This window comes from Balearica regulorum, chromosome 29 (genome assembly GCF_011004875.1).
Source record: "Balearica regulorum gibbericeps isolate bBalReg1 chromosome 29, bBalReg1.pri, whole genome shotgun sequence".
Lineage (NCBI taxonomy): Eukaryota > Metazoa > Chordata > Aves > Gruiformes > Gruidae > Balearica > Balearica regulorum.
Genome location: NC_046212.1, coordinates 2,654,649 through 2,671,898, shown reverse-complemented (window position 1 = coordinate 2,671,898; position 17,250 = coordinate 2,654,649). Strand labels below are relative to the sequence as shown.

General features: G+C 43.5%; 2 protein-coding genes across 2 annotated transcripts in view; both read right to left on the bottom strand.

Annotated features, from left to right (window-relative positions):
* Positions 1–2,779, bottom strand: part of HOXC10 (homeobox C10) — a 4,759-nt gene extending 1,980 nt beyond the window's left edge. The window contains exon 1 of the mRNA XM_075737675.1: positions 1,923–2,779. Within this exon, the coding sequence (XP_075593790.1) occupies positions 1,923–2,706 (784 nt within the window). The 5' untranslated portion in view covers positions 2,707–2,779. The remainder of the gene's footprint in view (positions 1–1,922) is intronic.
* Positions 2,780–13,288: 10,509 nt separating this feature from the next.
* HOXC11 (homeobox C11) lies at positions 13,289–16,338 on the bottom strand. The gene is made up of 2 exons (XM_010310515.2): positions 15,663–16,338; positions 13,289–14,325 (listed from the first exon to the last, which is right to left on the bottom strand). Exons 1-2 carry the CDS (start codon positions 16,336–16,338, stop codon positions 14,093–14,095), a joined length of 909 nt encoding a protein of 302 aa, XP_010308817.1. The 3' UTR covers positions 13,289–14,092.
* Positions 16,339–17,250: the final 912 nt, after the last annotated feature.

Genomic DNA, 17,250 nt, shown 5'->3' with positions numbered 1-17,250 from the left:
ACACACACACACACACACACCCCCAAATGCTTAAATTACATGAGAAAGGGCTCTTACCTTCTGCACGAATAAAATATTCGGGTTCAACATAAACGAAAATTGAAGCTATAAAAGATTTGAACAGGAAGCAACAGAAACAGAAGCAAACAAAATCCGCCCCGAATTGGATCTGACCATTTGAAAACACAGCAAACACCACGAAATGCCTTTTAAAACGCCAAAAAAAAAACCAACAAAAAAACATTTGGGAAACCACGTCTTTCTCCACGCACCCATTTTCAATTTAACATCTGAAGCGAAAGAAAACCTTTATCTGTATTTAGTTCATTCTTTATTTCCGCCCCAATTACAAATCCAACCCAATATAATCTTTCTTTCGGATTAACTCCCACCAAAACCTCTCTTGGCGTGAGCGTCGAAGGCGCTTTCTGCAGATAAGTTTGCAGGGGTTTTGATAACCTTGACTTTGCTTTTTTTTTTTTTTTTTTTTTTGATGTGTGTCTGTAATTGTAACTCAGCTGTCAGATAATATAATTTCCGTTTGGATGTGGAATAGTAAAAAAAAAAAAAAAAAAAGGAGGGGGGAAAAAAAAGATTAAAAATAATAATAAAAAAGAAGTGTTTCTGGGTTCTGCTTTTTAAAAGGCCAATTTTGGAGGGGGGAACGCCAGAGGATAGGTTTTGCTGGTGCCACAAACCCGAGGCGTGTGTGCATGGGGGTCCACACACGACCCACATGCGTGCAACTCCGCATGCACATACAACGCCCCACACCCCAGCCATCCTTCTGCTGCTGGAGCCCTAATTATAGCACAGAGATCCTGACACACGGCGGATATTTTAATCCACATACCACAGGCAAACCATGCAACCCGTTGCTTAGATCTGAGCAGTATTTTCTACCAAGGAAATTTCGCTCCAACTTTTTAGAGAAATTCAATCCATCCCTTCACATGATGCCCACTTCTTGACCTGAAAGAAGCCTCTGAATCCACCTAGCTTCAAATCAGGAGACAAACCAACCCGAATATTCACATACAAATAGATTTCAAGCCATATGCAATCCCTACAGCGAAAATAAAATGTGTTCAATGAAAGCCTCTTTTCAGACAATCCCAAACTTAAAACATCTGCTCAACACACAGAAACATTTTTTTTTTTGCCTTCGCAAACAAGACCTCAATTCGCCAGGAAAGAAAAAAAAAAAAAAAAAAAAAAAAGCAGCTTTTTCCTCTCTGAGTCTCCCAACGAGCTTCCAAGCCATGAAATGAGCCACAGTGCACAACTCCAGCCTGAGATGTTTGTAACTGCAAATTAAGACTCTACGCAGTTTAATTTTTTCACCCCACTTTGACACCGAGCAAAGCCAAAGACGACAATTTCACTTAGCACACGGAAATAAAGCATTTGCATAGAAAGCGATATGAAGAGGGGGGAAAAAAAAAAATAAATCAAGGTTCATCTACCTTAAAAAAACCCCACAAAATCCCCCAAACAATCCCCCCAAACAAACGAACCCCAAATCTCTGCGATTTCAAAGCAAAGCCACTTCATCTTATTACATTCTGCAGCAGGACCACAATATTTTTTTTTTTTTTTTTTTTTTTGCACAACTACATGCACAGCAAATTTTCTCCATATAAACAGCAAGAGGACGAGATCTCAAATAGCCGTCTGCTCCTTTTTCTCAGCTCTAACATTTTATATATATATATATATATTTTAAAACCACCAACATTTCTAGGAAGAACATATTTTCCAAAAGACAGCAACAATACAGAACATTATTGTGCCAATTTCTGGAGGAGAAGTTGGCAGGCTAGAGAGCACATTACTGCATATTCGCATTACTCTTGCTCTTATTAGCTATGGATGATTACTAATTGCTGAAATTAGCTACCGGTAATGAATGATTCCCTTACCTTTTGCTTCATTGTCAGAATTGTCAGTGCTGGTGTCAGTGTTTTTATTCAGGTCTTTCTCTGCTTCCGAAGGACTTATTTTGGGTGCTGGGGCGCTTTTTTCTGTTTTAATTTCGTTCGTGGATGTGTTCTGAGTATTATCTGTTTTTGTGTTTTCGGGGAAACTCACTTTAGCCACCGGGGGAGGCGGAGGAGGTGGAGGAGGTGGTGGTGCTGGTTCCAGATGCTCATTCCTTGGGTTCAGGCTCGCCCTGGATTCAAAACTTGCCTCAAACTCATTTGGATTGCTGCAGTTTGACGTCTTCTCCATGGAGGGGTAACCTTGGCTCGCTCGGTAGTAGCTAGGAACGGGGACTTCATGGTCATTTAGGCAAGACTCAGGCATTTGGTTGGGGTAGAGGGCTGTCTCTGTGGCATTTTTTGCTCTTTTATCAGCGTTATACATACAGCAAACATTCTCTTCCTTGACATTGGTTGGGAAGGAGCAGGATGGGAGCTGTCTTGCAACAGGTTGCTCGATCCTGTACGTATTTTTGGGGTCACACCAAGTGTCTAGCTGAGAAAGGTAAGATGGATAGGTGCTGAGAGACAAGGTAGCGCTATTCACCTCGTCCCTTTTGGAAAGAGACGGGATAATTCCACAGTTCCTCATGACTCCGCAGCTGAAATCGCTCCCAGGCTGCATGTACATCCCTTGGCTGGAGGAATAATTCTCCCCTCTACAGGTACCGGCCAACGAGTCCATCAAAAACGAGTTAGAAGTCACATTGTTGGGACATGACATTTTCAGAGAGGGTTTTTAAGGAGGAATACTCCAGCCAGGGGCTGACATCTTTTTTTTAGGGGGAAAAAATATCAAGCACCATAATTATCCACGCATCGCTCTCCCCCCCTCCACCCCCCCACGTGATGCCCAGGCCAATGAGGATTGAAAATGGCCTTGATGATTCAGACGGGGACGACGTCACGGGGGTCAAGTTGTCGGGACCGGGAGCGGCACCGTGGAGCAACAGCGACATCTGCCAGCACCGGGCCGGGACCTTCACGTTGAACAAAGGCAGAGCCCCGCCGCCCCGCTTCCCCGCCCGCCCGTTTGTTTACCAACGGAGCCACGCGTGGAAAAGGGGGCAAAAGAAGGGAAGGAAAAGGGGGGGGTGGGGGGTGGGGGGTGTAAATACAATTTAAAAAAAAAAAATAATTAAAAAGCCCTTTTAAAAAAAAAAAATTAGGGGGAGTGGGCAGCGGGTAAAATTTAAATTAAAAAAAAAAAAAATCTCGCACCCCTTCTTCCCCCCCCTGCCCTTCTTTCCGTGCCTTCTCGGAATTGTCTTTTTGCGCCCCAAACCCGATTGTGATTTTTAATTGTTGCCACCCAACCAGCGACACCCCCCCCCCTTCTCCTTCCTCCACCCGGCTGCGCCTTCCTCCCCCTCCCCAGCACGGGCGAGCTCCTCTGGGCTCAGCCGGCTGCTGCGCTGCTGCTTCTGGGCGTTATTTTTATTCTTATTAAAATTATTTGGGGTTAGTTTTGGGGGGGGGGGAGCTGGATGGGGTTTAGGGGGTGCGGTGGGGTGATGCGCTCGGTTTTGCTTTTGGTGCTGGGAGAGAGATGTGGGAAGAGAAGGGGGGGGGGGGAAATTGGGGAATAATTCAGGGATCCTTCAGCCAGACATTTCCCCGAAACCCCGAAGCTCCTTAGAGCAGGTTGGAGATTTCCAAAGCAGCTTTTTTAATGAAGGAAAAGACGATGAAACCCTAGTTTTGCATTATTTTCCTTTTTTTATGTGTGGGGTTTGGGTTGGGGTTTTTTTTTTTCTCCCCCGCAGCAAAGCAGCTTCGCCTTCCCTGACTCTGTGAAAACAGCTTTTTTTAATTATCCACTTTCATTCCCGAACTGTCTTAAGTTGCTGGGCTAAAATGGCATGTGTGGTGTCGTGCGGGGGGAAAAAAAAATTAAAAAAAAATTTAAAAAATTCCTCGTGGAGAGGCAAAAAGGGGACGAATTTGCGAAAAGGGAGCGACTTTCAGATGGTGAACTGCAAGAGTGCGATGGTGTGGTGGGTTTTCTCCCCTCCTGTCTGTCTGTCTGTCTCTCCGTCTGCTCCCTCTTTCTCTCCGGGAAATATCTACTGGGGGGAGAAAAAAAAAAAAACCCACATAAAATCCAACCTGGGACTCACTAAACATGATGCAGAAGGCTTTGCAAACTGAAACTTTCCCGATTTGGTCGGATTTTATTTGATTTTTTTTTTTCCTGGGGTGATTTCACGAGAAAAGTTACTTTTCTCTCCAATATTTCCTCTCTTCTCTTTTGTGGCGCAATTCGCTGCGACGGCAGCTCAAGTTGTTGTTTTCTTTTAAATTTTCAATCTCTAAGCAAGATTTGACGCCTTAAATGCGACGGAATTTAAACCTTCGTGGGTTTCGTGCCCTCCCCCCAACTTTATTTTCTTTATTATTTTCTAAATTGTGTAGTAATTAAGCTTTATAGGGGTTTTTTCATCATTTTTCCCGGCGCGTTGCAGTGCTGGTGGGTGAACCCTGATTTTAGGCGAAGCGGCGGATTAGGGCAATGGCGAATAAATAAATAAAAAGGGAGATAGCCGGGAATTTCAAGATCATTACGATTAGAAAGAGACGGGTTCAGAGTCACTTTCAAGGGAAACAAAAAGAAAACGCCACCTTTCATTAAAAAAAAAAAGGGGGGGGGGGAGAAAAAGAAAAAAAAAGAAGGGAGAAATAGAAAAAAGAGGTAAAAAATGAAAGGGAGCAAAATCGTGGAAAAAAAAAAAAGTACATTGGAGAAGAGAAAGTGGAACTTGACCGTTTGGGGTGATTTGTAACGGTTTAGAGCAAAGTCCTGCTTAAATATTCTCACGTCTGCAAACCTGTTTTCCCAAAGATTTTCAAAAGCAGGGCTGTAAAATTCCCCTCGACTTAACTTTCAAGAGCCTTGCGGGTCTTCTCTCCGCATCAAGTGGGACAAGTTTCAATATCTTAGGCCGAAAAAGCCTAAAAGTGCATAATCCTATTTCGTGTGCCCCCTTCCCCAGCACAGTAAAAGCTTTCGTAGGCTTCAGACGCCATTTGGTTCCCCTGGAAAGCTATTTGCGACTTTATTGCCTCTATTTGTGTTATCTGCATAGGTCTTTTTAAAACAGTTTGATAGAAATCGTTCAGTTTTATGATATCCAACGAAAATTCCACATAATATTTATAAGCAAAGAATAAAACTTTAGTACGGGAGCCAATATTTTCTCATTTATAGGTGATGAAATTAAAGACCAATGCAATTTTGTATTATATTGCGCCTTTTTTTTTTTTTTCCCCCCCGGTTTGATTTTTTTTTTCCCCCCTCTTCTACTTTATTTTTGCAGCTGATGTGGCTGGCCAATAATTTATGCTGCTCAGTCAAACAGTTACACATGTGCATTTTTTGGGACACCAAAATTTGACCTCATAGTTTCCTGTATTGTCTGCCTAAAGATTAAATATGTTTTCCTGAATTTTTTTTTTTTTTCCCCGCCCTGGATTCTGGCGTGTGCTTTTGTCGAAGGAGATATGAAGGAGTTGCACGGAGCACATCAAACGTGACATTAAAGAATTTGAATTTGCTTCTCCGCAGAACCAGGCGCTTCACAAGAGCATCTCGAGCAAAACCTCCCCATCCAGGTTGCTGGAGAGAGAAAAAAACGGTGCTGGAAACCTCCTCTTTTATGAATGTGTAAATGTTGTGAGTATAAAATAAAGATTTACACCGTTCACAGGCGTTTTGTTTACCAGTTTTGGCCAGCACAAGCTACCGATGCCTGTTTGAAGGGTTTCAAGCCTGTTTTAGCGAGTTGCTAATCAGCATCTTCGGGAGCAAAGGGGGCTGAGTAAATATAAAATCAGATCGTTCATAAAAATATGACCCGAATATATCTCGAAACTTCACCGTGATGGGTTTTTTTGGCCATGGAAAAAGCAAGTTGACGTGAGGAAGCAGCACAGAGGCGTCTCCAGGAGACCGAATATTGTTTAAAGTTAAAAATAATTAGAAGTATGATAAACATGGGTCATTAATGGAAGGAGAAATAAAATTCATCAGCCTAAGTGGAACCCCCGTTGGGAAAAATGCTTTACTCTAATTACAGAAAATAAATACGAACAAATGCTATTAAAACTTAAAAGGAGAGAGTCTACCCGTGGTAAGGGCTTTAATAACCTACTTTGAATTTTACACACTTTTAGGGGAACCATATACACGTCCGATGTTCATCCCCCGCCGCCGTCGGGCTGCCATCCCCACGCGTTTCCTAGAAAGCTGCTTCCCCCCCCCCCTCCTTCCCCTCCACGCGTGGGTTCAACCTGGCCTTTTTGGGGGGCCGGTTCAGCGCTTTTTACCCAATGAACTCGGAGGCGCACCAAAAAAAAAACCCAAAAAAAAAGTGGGGTTTTGTCCCCTTCCTTTCACGGGTGCTGTTCTGCGGGGGGGGGGGGGGGGATGAGGGGGAGTGGGGGGGATGCGCGGAGCGGGCTGTCCCCGAGTCCTCCCATTGTCCCCAGCGCCACAGACAGAGCAATTGCCCTAAACCCTCCCCAAATCAGCGCTCGGGATGCCAGGGAAGCCGTGGACCCTGCTAGGCAGGGACGAGGGGATGAGGAGGGGGGGGAGAAAAGATGCCAGAAAACCCCTTCTTCTGCCCATCACCCCGAGGAGTATATAAATGTCTACTGTTTCCAAGACAAAGCATCTCTCGGACTTCCCCGGAATATTTTACCTGTCCCCTTTTCAATCTAATTATTTAACCGTGAGTTATGTGTAGAAAGTGCTTCTTATGCCCATTGTATTTTTTACCAAGTTTTCTTACGTTTTTATGACAAACATTCATTTTCGCTTCGAGGAAGTATTTGGTAGCAACACTTTAATGATTACCTTAAATTTGTATTTCTGCCCGGTATTATGCCCCATGTTGTAGCGGAAATAATTCTGATTTATGACAAAGTACACTGGAGTACAATAACAGCGATGCAAAAATAAAACCCACGCCTTTATATGTTGGCTTAGAAACTGTAAACTATCACCACAAGAAATCTATCAAACTTTACAATCCCTCTTACCCTGCTTCCTTCTTTCTGAGTAACTTAAGTCAAAGAATTATGGAATGATATTATGTTCCTTGAGGTGGTATTGAAAACTGTGTTCAAGCTTTTCTACCCCCAACATAGCACCCATGTACTGGATGGAGTTTGGACCCTTTTCCTTTCCCTTTGATCACGAAGGCGAAATTTGGAAAGTGTAATTCATATATAAGCAAGAGCAGGCAGGGTGACAGAGCACAACGATGTGACACGGGGATTTTGGAGGAGTTTATTCAGTGCTGAAATGTTTCCTTTAATTTTCCAACCGCGTTAACAAACTTAAATATTGACGCCCCCCTCAAAAAAAAAAAAAAAAGAAAAAAGAAAAAAAAGAAAAAAAAAAGAGAATTATTTCTAGCAGAGGTGGGAAAGTCAGAGTGGGAGCTCTGGAAATGTGGATTATTGCACGTTTGGAAAATGAAAGGTGTTGGGCTGGGTGGTTTTTTTCTTTTGGTCTGGGAAATGCTGGTGGCCGCCCTGAGGTTTTTAGGCTGCAAAATAACTGGGCGGTTGATGGCAATGTGAATTTTGCAGAGCCCCTTTTATAAAGTTTGGTTGTTTGTTTGGGTTTTTGGTTTTGGTTTTTTTTTTTTTAAAGTGAAGTTGAAAGAGGCGAAGAGTAACGATGAAAGGTAAAAATTGAAAACAATGAAGGACGTGCTAAAATGTGGGTCTGCCCTGCAAGTTAAGAGCAAACCTCAAAGAATCCCTATTTTTCACATATGACGATAGGAAAATGATTTCTTTCAAACTTTGTTAAAACGCTGATAATTTAACAGGCGCCTTTGAAGCGGCAACGCGGGTCTGCTGAGCGCTTCAAAATAAACATTATTGTTTCAATTACAATTTTACCAGAATATGGAGAGCACCGCGAGGACGGGCGGTTAACACTCACTTTTCTCCTTCAGAAAGAAAAAGAAGCGATTGGGAGCGGGGAAAAAAAAAAAATTAATCCGAATAAATACACATTTCACACCTACAGCATGGCAAGAAGCTGGAGTTAGCGGAGCTAAAGCCTGACCTTTTTTATTTTGCTATATTTGCCTAAATTTGAGGGTCTCTACCTTCCAGCCACAGATACCTCCGCAGAGATGGAGAGTGCTGAGAAACGTATGTGCGGGGAGAGAATTTTGGTTTAAAAACCCACTGTAATCCTCCTTTAAAAAAAAAAAAAAATTAAAAAAAATTGAATTTTTTTCCCGTACCTGCAGTCCTCAGCCTGCGAGCTAACCTCGAGTATCTCCTGCTTCCTTAATCACACGCTCTTTGCAAACCCCGGAGAGTTTCGGCTATTTGAACCGTCATTTCTACAGTCACATACGGTTTATATCAAGCACATCTTTAAAGCAGAGGACTGCAGATTTGCTTGTATCACTTAATTCAAAGAGAGGAATTAGGCCGCTTTTTAACAATTAAAACGAACGAATTTATTTTGCTACTTGTAGCACATAAACAATTGTAATGTTTACATTAAGTCTTCTTCCCCCCACCCCCCCCTTTTTTTTTTTTCCCCTTCCAAAATGAATAAAGTTTTTTTATGGGCTCCATCAGCAATATGCTCCAGCCTAATTCCTCAACTCCAGATAAAAAAAAAAAAAAAAGGAAAGAAAAAAAAAAAAAGGCAGCCTTATGAGGTTGCAAACCACATTCTCGTGGTTTCATGTTGTAATTTAGAAGTTATCAAAAGCAGAGAAACGTGCTTCCATCTAACATATGCTGTGCATCCCTGGATCCCCCAACTTTATGAAAGGCGGATAAGCCAGGCCTTAATGAGCCGCCATTTTGGGGCAAAATAATATAAGTCATATTTTTAATATATTCCCGGAGAGCGGAGGGGCAGCGCAGCCCTGAGCTTCCCACCCCCCCACTGCGCCTCCCTTTTTTTTTGGGGGGGGGGGGTGTATTTCTTTTTAAGGGGGGATTTATTTTGGGGAGGGGATGTATTTATTTATTGGGGACTACTTAATTTTTGGAGGTTTATTTATTTGGGGGGGGTGGTGGTTTTATTTTTAGGGGCTATTTCTTTTTTTTTTGGGGGGTGGGGGGGAGTGTTAAAAACCAGATCGCAAGTTTACAAACGCGCTGCCTCAAATCCGCAATTCCTCCCCCAAAGTTTTATCCCTCTCTCCCCCCCCCCTCTCCCTTCCCCTCCCTCCTCCTTTTGCCGGTGGCTTTACAATATTTCAGCAGCAAATTCGCCGCCGGTCCCCCTTCGGCAGAGCGGTGCTTCAGGAGAACCAATTTAATCGCCTTTCGCCAAAGTTATGGGCCACCAGGGTCCCTGGGAGAGGGCTCCAGGACTTGGGGATTGCTGCCTGCTTGCCTGTACCCAGCCCTGCCTCTCCGTCGGGAACAGCTATTGCTCCTATAAAAGTTCCTCGGACACAAATAAATGAATTCACCCTAGGATCCACAGGCGAGGATTAGCTCAATTGATGGTCGATTCGAGTCCGCTTGCCAAAACCACTGGTTTTCTTCTTGGCTTTTGCGAAATCCCAGCTCTGGCCAAGTTGCAAACCAACGTCAAACCCGTGAGGAAAAGTGGAAATGGTCAAAAGGAGGGATTTCCCCTCGTGGCTATTGTGTGCCGCTCTTGCTGAGTTGTTCAGCTGAAGTTGGTTATTTACATGCCACCGAGGAGGTTTCGCCTTATCACACAGTCAAGTTTACGTGCTCCTGCCCTGGCACCTTCGGGAGTGGCTGCGGGGGGTCGTGGGTTGGGTGGGGGTGCAAGTGGGTGCGTGGGCGTGGTGCTGTGCAGCCCCCGTCCAACACCACGAGAATCTCTGGACACTTTAATCCAGCATTTGCAGGTCTTACAGGTCCCCCCAGCCACGCTTCTTTTTTTTCTTCCTTCTTTTTCTTTTCTTTTCCTTTTTCCCTTGTCTTTTCCTTTTTCCCTTTTCTTTTATTTTCCCCCTTTTTTCTTTTTTCTTTTTCTTTTTTCCTTTTTTCTTTTTTTTTCTTTTCCTTTTTTTTTTTCCCCCCAAAATGGAATTAATTTGCTTTGTATGGAAGCCAACATAAGTGAACATTATTATCCAGCAAGAAGCCAATTAGAAGCCGGCCCCCTCGCCTCCTTCCCTCTCTGCAATATTTCACAACAAAGTCACCCAGAGCTGCTTCCAATATGTTGTGTATGAAATCCAGGGAGCAATAGGAAACAGGTTGGGTTGGTGTGTTTGTACGTCACACGGAAAGGGCCTTCGTAATTAGTCTGGGTGTCATTAGCGTAGAGCACAGAGCGAGTTCCCCAGCCTATGAGGGAGGCTTTATTGTGATGGACATCCGAGGTAGGAATAAAGTTGATGGAAAAGCCTAAATGCGTGCTGGGAATTTAAAAAAAAAAAAGGGGGGGGGGGGGAAGGAAAAACTTGTAAAAGTTTTACGCCAAACAAAGTTATAAAAACTTTTCATGCGTTAAGATATCAAAAGGTTTATAACAATAATAAAGTGCGTATGCCCTGTGTGTTAAACCTGCTTCGAAATGCATCAAATGCTGCGCGGCTGAGTTAAATATTAAGCATCATAAACGCCACGCAGGGTTCAAAATTGGAGGTTGGGTTTTTTTTTTTTTGCGGGGGAAAAATGTGGGTCCCCCCCACCCCGACCACCCCCCCCACCCCCCCCTCCCGGCTCCCTGGAGGCGGGGCGGCCGGGGAGCAGCGACCCTCTCTGATTCCGCTTTATTACAAAAGGGTTAAAGGTGATGGACTTGACTTTATTGAAGTTCAAAGACATCATATATTCACATTTTTCTTCCTGTGGGTCTCACTCCCACCCCTGCATCCCCCAGCCCTCCTCGGAAAACCCCTCACCATGGCAAGTTTGGGCTTTCTGTTGTTAAATGGGAGCCGGCCCCCCAAAAACCCGGCACCGGATCCTCCCCTCGCCCCGCCGCATATGTCACCCTCCATATAGGTGCCCCGCACACTGGGCAGGCGAGATACATATGTCTCAACCCTGTTCTGCTTGTACTCTCCCCCATTGTGGTACCCAAAGCATCTTCAGTGACCCCCCCCAATCCTCCGCCAGCCCCTTCTCCCCCCCTCCCCAGAACATTAACAGCCCTTTTCCTACATGGCACTGATGCTTAATGCTGCTGTAAACTCCCACATGGTCTATAAACTTGGATTTTACAACTAGCATTCCATTTTAGCTCGCGAAAACTTTGAACTAGGCCTACAGTTTCATTGTGCTGCAGTTGAACTGGAGCCTTGGAAAAGGGGAGGGGGGGGGGAGAAAGGGAGGGAGGGGGAAAGAGAAGAGAAAAAAAAAATAAATTCCCTGGGCAAGACTCCCTTATTTGTTTACTATTTACTGCGGAAGTCTTTTCCTTTAGCCAGACGGGGTAATTAAGAAAAATTAAGCTGTTTAGTGCTGCAGTCTTTATTACAATGTCTAGACTAGCCGCTTTTGTCCGGACAGCCGCTGCTGTTACGGAGCATTAACTGCCGCTTCTGACCTCCCGATATTCACCTTATTGCACCTCTCTTTAGTTTTCCTAACCTTGGGAAGGTTTGGCAAACACTCATTAAAGAAAGGTGCTTTTTTTTTTTTTTTGGCTTTTTTTTTTTTTTTTTTTTCCCCAGTGGAGGGTAAACCCCCTCCTCGGGCTGGTCCCGGCGTGCAGCTACATCTGCCAGGAAGATGGCTCCTATCTTCATCTTCTCTATTTTACTTTGCAGCCCAAAAAAAAAAAATTAAAAAAATAAAAAATTTAACCCCCCTCCTTTAAGCCTAGTTTATTCAATGTAAAGCTTAGGCGAGATTTTAGGCCGGGGACAAGCGTCCTTTCAGCTCGCAGGCTTTGCAAAAATAAATATAAGAAAATAAAGAAGCGTTTTGCCATCCACCGAGCCCCCTTTTTTTTTTTTTTTTTTTTTCTTCTCTTTCCCACTCTTTTAATGAGAAACATGCCTCTGAACATCCTTTCAAGATCATATCGTGGTGTAACCAGGACGGGTCTATCACGAAAGCTTGAAGTTGGTTTGAGTTTAATTGCCGGGGGGGGGGGGTGCGTAGGGATGTTTGGATGGGTGCAAAAAGAGCATTTTTGCGGGTTTATCATTTTTTTTCCCCTACCGTTGTCAAATAAAATCAGAAGACACCATCAAAGGGTTTTTCATTCAACAGGGTTGTATTTAAAAGCAAGTATGAGAATTTTACAAGAACACGCTCGATGGATGGGAATATAATGTGCTGTTTCTTGGCTGCTGGGGGTTTTATTCCCCCCTCTTTGTGTGTCCCCCCCCCCCTTCTCCCGCCCTCGTCCATATGCACAATCCCATCGCTCCACATCAGAAAGCAGGAGAGCATCCAGATTGGAAACCTCCAACATACACACCACCACCCCCCCCCAAAAAAAAAAAAAACAAACCCCAACCCAAACAAAACCCTTCCGAATTGTTGTATTTACACAAAATACATGCACCACATCACCAACGGCATCTTCGGGATTTCTTTGTCCTCGAAAACGTTGCGTTGCTTTCGGACACTGCGAGAAAAAGGTCATTGTGCAAAGAGGGGGGGGGGGGAGAAAAATCACTTTTACGCCCTGTGCCTGGGAGTTGAACTTGTTTTCCTTAAGCAGGAATTTAAGGACTTGACTTTGCATTTGTGCTCTGTAGGTATAAGGTATCCTTGACTTATGGAAATGCAGCTCGTTTCTCGGTGTAATTAGAGTTTCATTCTTTTCTTTCTTTTTTTTTTTTTTTAGAAGACTAATATATTGTTCTCATGAAAATGCAAAAAGATTAACTACAACCGGAAAACAGCGAAAGACATCTGGAGCCAAATTCAGAGTAGGATTACTGGGCCAAGAAAAATCCTATAAATTTCAGTTCGCTGATGAATACAATGAACTCCACACCAAACGTGTACTCCAAGGTGGAGGTTTCCTATTAATACCAGTCCTATTAGAGCAGATTGCGGTGAGTCCCATGAATATGGATGATGATATTTCTGATATGCATTCGGGTATTTAAACTCCTATAGAAGAAACCCACACCACAATGACCGCAAAGAGGCTTTTAAGAGGGGAAATTCTAATAAAATGGTCAAATAAAATCATAATGTAGAACAGCTTGCAATGTCTTTATTTGCCACAGAATTTCACAGAGTATCCCGGGGACTCACTTTACATACACAAAGATTTTTTTTTATTATTATTATTTTCAGGAATTTTTTTTTTCTCTTGCTCTTCGTCTCCCATTTCCAGGAAGGAAAAAAAAAAAAAAAAAAAACCGCACTACGAAATTTATTTACAAACCATTTCAGAGACAGTTATTGCAAATGTATTTGCGCCTGGATTTCCCCCCCCCCCCCCGACTCCAAATGTAGAAATGATACTGCAGAGAATATATATATGGATATATACGCGCACACTCCCATATATATACGCATATATATATTTTTAGATAGAAAGGATGGATGGAGGAGGTGAAAATAATGATCTGCTTTAGCACACAGATGAGCGGGGTGGGTGTGAATGTGCACACACACACATACAAGGACACACATGTCCGTGCGTGCATTCACACACACTCACACACACACACACACACACACACACTCACACACACTCACCCCAGATGAAGTGATTTGATCCTACAGGGAGACTTTGGCCGCTCTTGTGATAACACAGCTGCATACTGAAATCACCGTGGTAGTAACACACAGCACTGCCATTTATTCAACTGGACAGGGTGCCTAAATAATAATAACAATAAAAATAATAATAATAATAATTAAAAAATAAAAACAAAAAAACCGGGGAATCCCAACCTGTTCAGGCCAAAAAAAAAAAAAAAAAAAAAGAAAAAAAGTTAAATAAAATGTTCATGGAATCCAAGTCCTTGAAGCGGGAACTGAAAGAAAATCTCACTCCTTTTGTTACTCAGCACTGTCCCAGACATACAAATATAAGTAACGAAAAGGCTTAAACTTTGAGGTTGCTTTGTCGACTCAGAGGGCAAACCCATGCTCGCAACTGTTCCTCCTCAATACTCATACACTTCACCAGCAGAGGGGATTTCAAAAGATGTTCACAACAAGGGATTTCCAGAGAAATACTGCAGGCGGTCTCTGCTTAATTTTTTTTCTTTCATTCTTCTGTTCTGAAACCAAATTTTAACCTGTCGGTCAGTAAGATTTAACATCCTAGATAACTGGAGCCTTTTTTCTTTGTTTATATAGACATTGAAGAAAAATTCTCTCTCTAGCTCTCTGATCTGGAATTTCGAATAGGGGCATCTCTTCTTCCTCGTTCTGGGAGCACCTTAAAAGAACCAGAAGGCAGGGTAAATATCCTAAGGCAATGCAAGACACAGACTCATCTTCACAGCTGACCACATAGATAAGAGCAGCTTAATAACTCCGGTTATTAATGCAGGGGGGGAGATATCTTCCAGCAGTTCGCCTATTGTTAGGGGTAGCAGAGGTGAGGTTACACAGGGTCTTAAGGACCGTGGTGTAATTATTTTCCCACTGCACGGGGTTTAACGGAGGCACATGCAGACATTTTCGGTGCAGATAGGTTATTTTTTTATTTTTTTTTTTAAATAAAGAACAGCCTGGGACTGGAGGCAGCAGGCTGCTGGAGGAGCAGGGTTTAGAGAGGCTGGGGGAAAAAAAAAAAAAAAAACCAAACCCAAACCAAACCCCACGCTCAGCTGCAAATCTGTTATCTGTATAGAAACAGCATGAGCAAGGTTGGAATTAGAGGAACTAGATATTATGTTCCGCATAAGTTTTTGATTAACTCCAGTCCTCGCCACACACGCAAAAAAGAATCAAAGTAAAAGAGAACTTAGCATCTGAGCTGCAAAAGGGGACTTGCATCACGAAAGCAAATAGGGAAACAAAACAACCCTCCCCTCTTCCCAAAAGAGCCCCTCGCTGAACGCTAACTTGCAAAGTTGCCTGGATTCAGCCTTTAAAAAAAGCTCCTCTAAGACTGCCTAGAAAATGTGAGTGCATGCAAAAAAAAACCCCCAAAAAACCAACCCAACAACCCCAGAAGACCCAAGCAAACAGCCACGTAAGTAAAAACCCTTCCTGACAAAAGCTAGACGCTCCACTAGGCTTGGAGGAGAATAAATGCCACTTTAAACAGAAAAGTCGAAGAAAATGCTCAGCTTTCCCTGCAAATTCGGCGGATTTCCCCCTTAGCCCTGCACCCCCACCAAGAGAAAAGACTCAACATACAGTTTTAATTATAAAAAAAAAAAAAAAAAGCCCCAAACATTTTGCATGCATCTTAATGCCTAAAAGAAAGCACAGGCAGCTAAAGTAGTGTTCTGCCCAATTGCCTTTTACCCTCAGCAACCCGGGACCAAATCCTTTTAAAATGCTCATGTAAGTTCATGATCAAAGTTAATATTTGTCACGATGGTGTGCTTTTAAAATTTCACAGACTCTAAGATACTGTGTCTGCGCCTAACATCTCCATTTTTTTCAAAGAGCTTTTCCCATCGTAAAAATTCTTCTCGTTGGAAGAAAGAGCTTTGTAGGTTATAATAAAATCCTTTGAATGCTTATAAAACTCCACATAAAATTTGACCGACAAAACACACGGGCTAGTCCCTTAACCTTTCCATTTACTGCTCTACCTACTCGAATTGCTGCTTTTGCTTCCTTCCTTGGTGACAGAAGAGGACGAGGCTGAAGACCCTGGGTTTGTGTTTTCCTCCTCATCTTCCGGGTCTATACCTTGCTCTCCGCGGGATGACAGTGCGTGGGGTTGGGACTCTGCCTCCACTTTGCCCTCACCCTTCTGCAGGCAGGTCTCAGTCGGATTTTCCGCCCCGCAATAGGCATTTTCAAAGAAGCGATCGAAACCTTGGGGCAAAACAGTGTTTTTGTTCATGCTGGTGTAGAATCCCGTCGATGCCGGGTGGTTGGAGCTGGGGTGGTGGTGGCTGTACACGCTCTCGTTTTTCATTAGCATTTCGGTCATGGTGGAAGGCGGGATGCACTCTCTATGCATCAGATCTTCTGCGGAATAACACGAGGCGTAATTGCTTCGGTGGTGCCATTTACTCGAGGGGTCTAGACCATAGGAGACCTCTCGCACGGGCTGCACTTGCGAGAGGTTGGTGGAGTAAGGGTAGGAGATTTGGCGAGAGGGGGCCTGTGGCAAGAAAGATGACACAGTTGAAAATTCAGGGACGTAATAGGTACAGCTGGGGAGGTAGAGATTAGAAGCGCAACCTGCCCTTTCTCCAAACTCAGCGCTCCTCTCCTTACGCGACTGGGAGCAGAAGTTGCCCAGGTTCACCGAGTTAAACATCTTTCTCCTTTTCTTGCTCCTATAGCTAGATGTTTTGGATCCGATGTGCGGAGGGGAAAAAATTTGGGAAGGCGAGATGACGCGCTATCCGTCTTAGTCGCTCCGGAGGACACGTGATCCAAAGTAGATATTGTCATATATCAGTTTGGAGCACTTAGATGCGTAGGAGTGGTTCACTTAGGTAAGATCTCAGAGGTTCAAACGATTGGTTTGCAAACACCGCAGAAACATTATGAAAATCAATTGCAGATTTGTATTCATTTTCCCGAAGGCACACCCCTTGTAAGCATTCACAGCAGAACAAGTACAAGGGGTGGCTTGTGAAGTTGCTGCTTTTTTTTTTTTTTTTCCCTTTCCTTCTTGCCTTTTTTTTTTTTTTTTTTTTTTTTTTCCCCCCTTTCCTCCCTCCTCTCCTTCCTATTTGGATTCTGCTTGCTGCTTTTCAGCAGGGTTTGGAGATGGGGTGGGGGCGATTTGGGCTGGGGAGCGGGGGGGGAGGAGAGGGAGGAGAGGGAGGGTCTTAGGGAGCTCGAACGGGGTTTTTCCACCCTTTTAAAAAAATATTTTAATTACGCTGATTATTATGATTTATTCTTCTGGCTATTTCTATCCTTAGAAGTGTTCCTGAATAGACTTTAGGTAGCTCAATAAAATCGCTGGAGGTGCAGAAGTAAGTTTTCCAACATTTCTCAAACCCTTGCTGCAGGCGGGAATGCTCAGCTCTTCCTACAGCTGGGCTGCGAAATCATAAGTAAATCTCTATCTCTCTCTCTATCTGGGATTGAGGGGGTTGGTGCTAATTAACAAGCCTCTAACATACGCTAATTATGTCGATCTCTATGTGCACATCAACTATACATCAACCAAGTTGGCATGCTTTATGGAGAATATACCATTTAGGCAATGACAGTG